The 9998-nt window shown below is 48.7% G+C and overlaps 1 protein-coding gene across 4 annotated transcripts; it reads left to right on the plus strand.

Moving 5' to 3' along the window:
- Positions 1–1136: 1136 nt before the first annotated feature.
- Positions 1137–8972, plus strand: LOC146754862 (E3 ubiquitin-protein ligase Itchy-like). Of its 4 annotated transcripts, XR_014938489.1 has the most exons (5): positions 1137–1305; positions 5881–6001; positions 6956–7052; positions 7558–7630; positions 8306–8972. XR_014938489.1 is itself a non-coding variant. In XM_085526466.1 (3 exons), exons 1-3 carry the CDS (start codon positions 4895–4897, stop codon positions 8457–8459), a joined length of 282 nt encoding a protein of 93 aa, XP_085382592.1. In that variant the 5' UTR covers positions 4559–4894; the 3' UTR covers positions 8460–8972. The 4 variants fall into 4 exon arrangements, 1 of the variants encoding a protein (XP_085382592.1); XR_014938488.1 differs by lacking the exon at positions 1137–1305 and having other exon boundaries at positions 5630–6001; XM_085526466.1 differs by lacking the exons at positions 1137–1305; positions 5881–6001; positions 6956–7052 and adding an exon at positions 4559–4949.
- The last annotated feature ends 1026 nt before the right edge of the window (positions 8973–9998 follow it).

Consider the following 9998-nt stretch of genomic DNA (forward strand, 5'->3'; position numbering starts at 1 on the left):
AACCACTCTCCTAGTAAACAACTTTCCCCCTAACATCCAACCTAAATCTTCCCTCTTTCAACTTAAATCAGTTTCCCCTTGTCCTGCTATTACCAGCCCCCTCCTCATCCTATGTGGAACACCAGTGCCAGCAGTGCGGCCGCCATTTTAGAACCCTCTCCACGTCACCTTGGTCACCGCTGCCGCGCGCAACGCACTCGCCTCTGACAGCTGTGGCAGTTAGCAGCCATGTCGGCAGCTAAGAGGGCTAGGGTAGAAGTTTTCCCTGTTTCAGGCGGGAGGATGGAGCTGGGGGCCCTAGGAGTGAGAAGGAGGAGGGGGCCCGCCATGACCACCAGGCAGAGGATGGGTAAGAGAGCCATATTCCATCATGCCTGGACCAGCCCCGTGACCACCACCCATGTGGAGCCTATGGAGGTGGATCCACCTCCAGATGAGCGAATGGAGGTGGATCCACCTGCAGAGGAGCCCATGGAGGTGGATCCACCTGCAGAGGAGCCCATGGAGGTGGATCCGCCCGCGGCATAGCTGGCCTGGCACCACACCACCGTGCCAGGCCCCGCGCTGGCATGGTCACAGCTTCACCGTGGCTGGTCCAGGCGCTGAGCTCCTTACCCACTGCACGGCCCCCGCCCCCTGCATTAGCTGGGTGGCATTTTTGTAACATCTGTTCCTCCTTTGGGCCTATTCTGCAGCCACATTCTGTGGGCCCCCAGTCCCATCTTTACCCTGTTTGTTCCAGTCCCTGTTTCTATAGTTGGTTTTTGGGTTTAGTTTAGTTTTAGAGTTAGGTGTAGGTTGTTGTTAGTGTTTTCGAGTTAGGCATAGGTTATTGTTTGTGTTTTCGAGTTAGGCATTGCTTATTGTTCATTTTTTAGTGTTAGGATTAGGTTAGGAGTAGGTTTAGTGTTAGGAGTTGGTGTTTTCCTGTTAGGAGTTTGTGTTTTCCTGTTAGGAGTTTGTTCCTCTTCATTCTTTAGTGTTAGGAGTAGATTGTTGTTCCCATAGTAGAGTTAGGCATAGGTTACTGTTGGTACTGTAGGGTTAGGCGTGGGTTCCTACCAGCAGCTGGCAGCAAACAGCGCTCGCTCGGTAAGCACACGTCTGCTTTCTCCCCCGGTGCCGTGAGTGCGACTGCCATGAGAGCGGAGGTCTGATGCCATCTGCGAGGGATGGGATTTGCATCCGGTGGCTTTTCCGTTGCAGAATGTCCAGCAGCAGAGCGTGAGTGGCCGTGAAATGAAGCTGGGCCTCAGGAGAGCAGTCTGGAGCTGCGTCACGAGCTTCCTGCATGGCCAGCGCAAGGTAGGTGTGCCTTACTGTAAGCATGCACTGAAGCAGTGTTGGTTAAGCACGGCTCATTCCTCTGTCTGCAACAGATGGTCTTTCTGCGCGCTTTATTGCTGTGGCCGGCATTGAACAGCACAGCAGCAGCGAGGCCTCGAACATGTCCACAACCAGGTACATGAATGTGAGTAAATTTAGCTGTGTGAATGATGTTATTGTTCATATTAGTAAGGCAGTATTCACATGTGTGTGATGGAGCTCAGGGATAGGTTTATTCTTGCCTGGTAAATTTTCCCTTCTTTGACACCCACCCGTCCTCTCTTGCTTCTCTTCCCCTCACCTGTAAGTGCAGCAGTACTGAAGGCTGAGGGCTGTTCTCCGAGGCAGGTGCTAAAGGGCAACTGAAATGCAAGTTTGATGTCCCTCTTTCTTCTTGGGTCGGTAGCCCAAGGTGACCAAGCTTCAGAGCACTTCTCTAAGTCAGCCTGGAAATGTTTCTAGCAGGAAGTAACTCCATCACAGTGCCTGAGAGTAATGATGCCTCTTTTTCCCCCCTCACAGCAGGCAGCCTCCGTGAGAGCAGTAGAGCAGCAGGCTGTCTGTGCTATGGCTGCTGAACGGCATTTCTGGCCACCTGAGATCCCTGAGCCCATGCTAATGAAGAACATGCTGCGCCACGGACTCTTCTACAGAGCCGTTTTGCAGCTTCTCTGTGCTGGCCATCATGCTGCCAGTTTCCAAGTCCCCAAAGGCAGTAAGTGGTGCTCTCATGGGCTGGGAGAAAGGCACGGGCAACCAGCTGGGAGGGAACCATCTGTAGCTGTTGCCAGCAGCCTGGAGGTGCCAGCTCATCTTATCCTGCGGCTGCTGTCGCGCCCTATGAGCTGCCAGGCAGAGAGTCCACCTGCCCGTGCAGGGACCACCTTGCAGAAAAGGGCTTTAGGCTCTGGTTTGTGTGGGATTTGGGGAACGAGACAGGGGTAGAGTTTCTTGTGTGCCTGACTGTCAGGAAGGCGGTTCCCAGTTCTGGCAGCCCAGTGTGCCCAGGAGGGTGACTTGAGCTCCCAAAGCGAGCCGCCAACCAGTTGTTAGCTGAGAAGGTTCCCTGAGCGTTTCTGAATTGATTCTTGTAGGACTCGGAGAGTCTGGGGACTGAGACTTGGGAGAGAGTGAAGAAAGCCAAGGCAAGCGCTGCTCAGCTGAGGAAGAAAGCTGAGAAGGAAAGCAGAAAGTAAGGATGATGGCCTGAGCAAGAAGCTACAAAGGACAGCAGAACCACCTGCAGCGCTTCCTCGGAGGTGGCACCAAAAGCTGCTGACTGAACAGTCCAGTTTACTGGCACAGCCGTGCTTTCCCTGTCATGGACGGTGGAGATGATGGAAGTGAACTGGACAGGAAGGGCTTGTGCTGCGTTAGAAGCAAAGAGGGCTTCACATAGGCAGGACTTGGTGTATGGCAAGAGCTGGAGATGCTGTGTTCCTTCAGGGTGTGTCTCTTGAGGTCCAGGCCTGGTGTAGGGTTAGGCTGAAATAGGGCTGGCTGGGACTGGAGAGGGAGGAGGTGACGTAGCCTCGGGGTCTGGCTTCTCCTTGGGTCTGACTGGAGGCTGAGTGACTGATTGCTAAGTGGAAATCCTGGGCACTGGGGTTTCATTTTGGGGTGTGGGCAGGGTAATAAATAGTAGCCAAATCTTCTTGTCCGCAATAAAGTTGAAGCGAACTTTCTAAACCTGGTGCTGCCTCTTTCAGTAGGTGGTCAGAACGTCCCTCGCTCGGGCTGGCAATCACAGGGCGATGAAGCGGTAGGCTTCACGTCTCTCCCTTGACATGGTGCACGTTTTCCCGTTTCCTTGTTGGTCTTCCCAACCTGTGGCCTTTCAGCCAACCCGTAAGTGCTGGTGACAGGCTGTGAGCATCTCCTTACTCTCTGAGGTCCGACAGAAAGAAACCAGAGGAAGGGAAGCAGCCCGGCAGGAAGAAGGGTGTCCCGTGCTCAGCCCCTTGAGTTGGCCTCTCTTCCCTGAGGGCTCCTTCAGCTTCTGATGCACCGTGTGTTGCTGTTTGCCCTGGGAAGCCCAGCTGCACACTGGCAGCCGTGGCCTGTGCATCAGCCTCCCCTTGAGGCCCAAGGAGTTGTTTGTTTCTATGTATTCAGTATTGGTGTGGCATTTTGTTGTTTTGTTCTGCTTTGAGATCAGGGGTAATTTAACACTGCTGGAAGTAATTGGGGTTCAGGAGTAGCATATGTAGAATTTTGATCATGCAGCAAGTTGTGATTCCTACTGTGTTAAAGAACTGGCACACACATATACGCCTGCAGCCGGAGCTTGATTGACTCTCGTCAATACGGCCTTCCAAACCCCGGCCCTGGGGAGCTGTCCAAAAATTTTCCAACCTTTTGTACTACCTAAGTTTATTTTAAACAGACAAGGAGGAGTAATCTCTTAAAGGCTTTTTTTAAGGCATTGGACTAAGTTTTGATTATCACATCTCAGGAAGCTTCTGCATTCCACCTAGTGCTAATGTGATACATCAAGAGCAGATTACACAAGAGATTCAGGCCTTGCTGCCAGTCTTTTATGAATCCGAACTTTGTTTCATGTTGCCAGATATTCTGGTTTCCATTTCAGGAGATTCCTTTGCTGTATATTAAGAAGGCCAACTGCATCCTGGCCATCATCAGAAACAGTGTTGCCAGCAGGAGCAGAGAGGTGATTGTCCCCCTGTTGTCAGCACTGATGAGGCCGCAGCTCGAGTGCTGTGTTCAGTTTTGGGCCCCTCACTGCAAGGAAGACATGGAGGCCCTGGAACGTGTTCAGAGGAGGGCAACAAAGCTGGTGAGGGGTCTGGAGCACAGGCCGTATGAGGAGCGGCTGAGGGAGCTGGGAATGTTCAGCCTGGAGAAGAGGAGGCTCAGGGGAGACCTCATTGCTCTCTCTAACTTCCTGAAGGGAGGCTGTAGTGAGCTGGGGCTCGGCCTCTTCTCTCGTGTCATTAATGATAGGACCAGAAGGAATGGCTTCAAGCTGCGACAGGGGAGATTCAGGCTGGACACTACGAGGTATTACTGGTCAGAACAGGTGGCCAGGCACTGGAATGGACACAGGGAGGTGGTGAAGGGAAGGGGACGAGGGCGAGGAAGGAAGGAAGGGAATGGGAATGTAAAGGAGGGAAAGCGAGAGGAAAGACATGGAACGAGACGTGAATTTTGGGTCCTTGTCCGGCAGCTGCCCCCCCCCACCAGGCCCCAGCCCGGCCTGAGCCAGGTGACAGTGCCAGTGACAGGAAGTGCTTCCTGCAGGCGGCGGAGAGCACTTCCGGGCCATGGCGGCATGGAGGCCATGAGCGGGGCCGGGAGGAGCGGGCTCTGTGCTGCGAACGGGGTCGGGCCTCGGTGCGGGGGCACGGAGGGGCTGTCGGGGGAGGAGCTCACGGCGCTGCCGGCACCCAGAGGCGGCTCCCGGGCGGCTCCACGGTCTCGCTGTGCTGCGGAGTCACCCGGCCGGCCCCAAAAGCCTGGAGGCAGAGCCTGAGCCGGCCCCGGCCGTGTTGGTGTGCATTGTTGTTCCGGGGCTGTGAATGAGGACTCCCCGCTGGAATTGGTGCCGATGGATCTGCACGCCTCGGTGCCGTGTTGGGCTGGGGCAGTGGGCGTGGATGAAGGTTTGTACGGATGGAGTGGGTCTGGATTGCAGTGAGCGGGACAAGTCCGGGCTGCGGTTTGGCGTGGTTGTGTTGGTTGCTTTTTTGTACGCTTTATTGCTGTGGCCGTAGAATTCCCTCTTTCTTACCATCTGATCTGTGAAGGCTTCTTTGTGGGAAGGTTTTGAGGGATGAGGGAGTAGAAATTGCTTTTGTCACGAGTCATCTGGAAAGGTTTCACAGAAACAGCAACATTTGCAGAAGGAATGTATTGGCATTGGCAGTTGTGCAAAATACTCATTGGGATAGAGAGGAGGGAGTACCTGCAGAAGACCATTCTCTTCTGGTTTTGAGGAAGCCAGGGAGAGCTCAGATTGCAGCTTAAGCAATGTTCTTTTGTCACACTCTGTGTCCTGTGTTGCGTTCCCCAGAGTTTCATCTCTCCTTTCGATTCCAGTTCTCCTGACAGGTTAGGCTTGAATTCAGCATAATATCTGCTTCTCCCTGGGTTCAGGTTCTTTGGGTCTCCTGCCTGCTTTTCTCCCTTTTCTTAATGGAGAGTGGAGTTTCTACCACAGAGCAAAGTTTCCTGATTAACAGAAACAAATATGGAACATATTAGATGAATATAGCTCTGCATTTTTTTCTTCCTCTGGGTAGCAAGGGACTCCTGTGCTCTCATTAATATCAACAGTGAGTAGATGCTGCCTGCTATTGGAGCCTAAAATGCTTTCCATAGTTGAGTGGTTGGAAACATAGGGTTTTAACTTAAAATTGTTTGTGCAGGGTGAAGGTTGGGAACACAATTAGAATACAGTTACACAGTGCTCTATCCCCAGAACTTTCCAGCATTTTTCTTAACACAGCTTACGGTTCATTTCAAAACAAACTAACAAAGATGAACTTGGGTTAGCGTAGCCCGTTTTAAATGATCCTTCTGTGTCTTTTCCAGGCTGGTAGCAGAATGGAGACTTTCCTGAGGCGCTGAGGAACAGACACAAGCTTCTTTTGAAGGCTTCAATGAAATTCTGCCCCAGCAGTATCTGCGGTCCTTTGATGCTAAGGAGCTGGAGGTAAAAGACTATTGTCGGATCCAGGCTGCTACATGTAATACTTGAATTTCAGTCAGAGTCTGAAGAGCAGAGTTCATTATGGCTGGTGGTTCTGCTTTCAGGATGTGTGAGAGAAGCCTTATGTATCAGGTAGTATTTGGTTACTGTGTTGTTCTTCACTTTCTTCTTTGCAACCAATTTAGACACATTTCTAACGTTAAGATTCTGCCAGCATAAATTTTTTGGCTGACAGTGTTTTTGTAGTCCTTGACAATGTGATTTGCGTGTGTCTAAAGAGTGAGTGACTGGAAAGCAAGGGAGATAAGAACCAAATATCAGCGGATGGTCAAATTACAGAGTGGAGCAGGTTTTAGCTGCTATTGGTCTCTCCAAATTATACTCTGCAGCAGAACATCGTATTTATAGCACAGAATTGTACGGTTAGGCAATGAGAAAGGATGGTTTATATGTCTAAATGCATTCATTTTCATGACTGGTGTATCTTCTTTGTTGCCACGGATGTTATTATTTGCTGTGGAACTTTAAGAGTTTAATATTAAAACCAAGCGTACTGTGATTGCGGGTGCTTTGAAGTACAGTAGTATTTCAGTACAATAGTCTTGCTGTAGAAGCAAAGTAGTAGCTTGTAGTTTCCATGTTTATGAAATTTTTCTTCCCTAAAGGTGCTCCTGTGTGGAATTCAAGAAATTGATCTGAATGACTGGCAGAGGCAATACCATCTACCGGCATGATAGCAGAACCTGCAGACAGATACTGTAGTTCTGGCAGGTTTGTAGACTTCTTTTTTCCACACAAGAACGCAGCAACAGCTTAATGAGCAATAGTCAGAATTACTCAACAGATAAGTAGCATGTAAATGTAAATGATAACTGCTAATCCAGCTGTCCCATGGGGGATGGGGAAGTGAATATTTCAATGTTAAACTTGACATCAATGTTAATTATTATTTTTCAGTTTGGGAAATAAATAGATAATGAGAAGAGAATGAGATTTCTACAGTTTGTTACTGGAACGTGCAGATTACCAGTAGGAGGATTTGCTGACCTCACGGGTAACGAGCCCTCTTTAATGCATTTTATGCTCATGTTATTTCCTTTTTTCTTAATAAGGACCAAGCTGTGTGTTTAAGGGTATTTTTTAATGAATTTATATGGAATCTGAGTCTTGCATATTGGTAGAGCTGTGATAGAAAAAGGGATGGATGGAATGTGAACACGCCTTGCATCAGTGACTTGATCCATGGTTTGGACATGGTCCTGGCAGGGCAGCCTGCTCTGGGTATCCTTGGTTGATCAGAGTGGCAGGACTAGGTAAACTCCAGAGATTCCTTCCAGTACCAAACCAACGATGTGATTCAGTGGTTGATTTTCTTTGAAAACCGCTTCATATTTATGCATTTCACTACGTGGATTTCTTCAGAGGGATGTAGTGAGAGACAAATGTCTTTGTGCTCTGCAAGTAGTTATAGTCTTGTTTTCATGCGCTGTGTTCATGTATTACCTACTGGTATACACGGGCAGTTAGACCTAAGAATTCATTGTTTGATTTTTGTACAGGGAGCAACAGACCCCAAAAATTTTGCATTGAGAAAGTTGGAAAGGAAAACTGGTTACCTGGAAGTCACACCTGGTAAGTACGAAGGATCAAACTCTGCTGTGGTTCTGTTCTTATGGATGGAAATCTACTTTGAGATTTTAGGAAGTGGGTGTGATATGGAAGTGTCTGAGACTGTGTGAAAGCAAAGCACTGGGCTATGGCAGTAAGCTCTGCTGAGTAATAGTTGAACTTCTGAAAAGCAGTTTTGTTGTGGAGCTGATTCCATTGTAAACGCCATGGATCTGCACATCACTAAAAACGTAAAGCTACTTTTAGTACTTAAGGTTGTCCTTTTTTTAAAGAGTTTGGGATTGATCTTTCATTATCACCACGCTCGATCTTGGCAATGAAAATAAATAGCCACGCTCATGCTCCCTCTTGGCTGGAGAAAATGTAGCTTCAGCTCAGTTTCTCAGTTACGCTGGTGCTTTGTGAAGATGCTCAGATTTTAAGTTTCAGATACAGAAGAGAGATTAGGTGAGACTTGTTACTAAATACATTGCCAGTTATGGAAAGTTATCGCTGCTCAGGTGCTTGTTGTGCTTTAACTCTCACTTTCATAGACAAGTGCATGTCAAGATACAGGTGTTTTAGAGGGTACAAATGCAGTTTTCCTTCTGAACAGGACAGTTCATATGCCTGTGTTCCTAATGGATATTTGGTGGTTTAAACTGTTGTTCAATACTTAAGGTTTCTCTTTGTTTTCAGTTTCAATCGCTTGGACCTTCCAGCCTATAAGAATTATGAGCAACTGAAGGAAAAGCTGTTATTTGCAACTGATAACCCCACAGCATCTGCTACCCCAGGTAATATTGGACTTCCAGCTGAGATGAATGACTTTACTGCTCCCAGCACTGCTTGAGCAACCTGATCTGTGTGAATTCATACTGCATAACAAATACATACTCGTATGTAGCTGCCAACTAATCCCAGTTCTCAAACATGAAAGTAACTTCTGTTTCGTTGTTTGCCTTATGAAAATGACATGAAAAACTGAATGAGCTGCTGAGCTGCTGATGGACGAATTAACAAAGCCTTATTGCTCCGGGTAGCTCAGGTTCATATATGAATATGAATGTTCCTATATGAAGCTGCACAGTAAATGCGTCATGTCTTCATCTGATCAAGCAGCGGGAGCTGATATTTTAATGTGTTTCTATTCCAGAAAAAGAAAAAAAAACTTGAAAAAGAAAAGCCTGTTAAAATTGTCTTGTTTGCATCATTCTGACATGCTGTGCTCTGTCTGTGAATTCAGCTCTTGGTTCTGTTGGTATCTCCAGCCCCTGATTCTTGTGGTGTCTTCATTTTCTTCCAGCATCACTGTTTGTGTATTGCTCTATTGAACAAGGACATGAACAGGGATCAGCAGCACTGGATGGTTAAATACTGTATGAAGTTAATTGTGGAAATTTCCTTGTATTGTAATTTCCAATACTCAGGAAACTGTAACAATATCTCTGTAAGTCAAATACTTCTATAAAATGACTCAAAGAGATGCTCGTCCTGTCGTTATTGGTTTGGTGTTACGAAGCACAAGTGTAGAAATGAAGGATTGAACTGCTGCTGGGGGTTGCAGGTAGGCTGGGTTTCTGTCATGTGCTATTTCTGCATGCTGGGGATGTGAGCGGGCATTGGGCCCGAGCCCCGCTTGTGTTGGTCACAGCACAGGGGCTGCAGGAAACACTGGGAGAGCAGAGCAGGGAGAGCCGGGCTGTGTGCAGGCCGGGGCATGACACGGAACCTTGGCAGCTGCGCAGCTGCTGAGCTTTTCCCCCAAGTCTTCAGACTCTCAGGTGATAAGGCTGTGCAGCAAAGCCAGCTGGGCACTGCTGATACTGCGGGCTTAGGGGATGAAGCCCTGCAGCACCTGCATGGCACTCCCTGTAGTCTGCCATCTTTATGTGCACAGCTGCTGCAGGTGTTGTTGGAGCAGTGGAGCGGCAGTGCGGTGCTGCAGGGCAGCTACACACCCCAAGGGCTCTCCATAGGCTGCAGTGATGTGACCCAAGTCCAACACTCACTTTCTTTCCCGTCCCCAAGAATGACATACCAGTAGCAAAATGTTTTCCCCTTTTCCCAGTGTCCAAAGACAAAGATGAGGTGTCTTAGCAAGTGCACCAGCAATGTGTGGAGCAGAACCGCCGTGGGAGCCACTGTCACACCTGAGCTGATCCGTTTTAGGCTTCCCATGGAAATGTAGCATTTTGACTCTTCGTTAGTAAATCTTTGAGGTTGCATTTGACCTGCTGTTGCAATGTCTGCTGCTTGCTCTTCATGCAGCTAGTCAATGTATTTGTTTATGTAGTCAGTGCTAGGGTTTGATTTAGACAGCTCCGTCATCTTTCCAAGAGCTGCACCATGGTCGGCTGTGGAGAGAGGGTGAGTGGGAGGGGACACCTGT

Source organism: Coturnix japonica, chromosome 37, assembly GCF_054131305.1.
Source record: "Coturnix japonica strain WE chromosome 37, WE-NBRP24, whole genome shotgun sequence".
NCBI classification, from domain to species: domain Eukaryota; kingdom Metazoa; phylum Chordata; class Aves; order Galliformes; family Phasianidae; genus Coturnix; species Coturnix japonica.

Excerpts from the sequence above, each read along its gene's own strand:
- LOC146754862 (XM_085526466.1), top strand. The coding sequence starts at position 4,895 with ATGGATCTGCACGCCTCGGTGCCGTGTTGGGCTGGGGCAGTGGGCGTG. Across the intron at positions 4,950-7,557 it reads GGCAGTGGGCGTGGATGAAG|GGAGCAACAGACCCCAAAAA; the intron begins GTTTGTACGGAT and ends ATTTTTGTACAG. Across the intron at positions 7,631-8,305 it reads TTACCTGGAAGTCACACCTG|TTTCAATCGCTTGGACCTTC; the intron begins GTAAGTACGAAG and ends CTTTGTTTTCAG.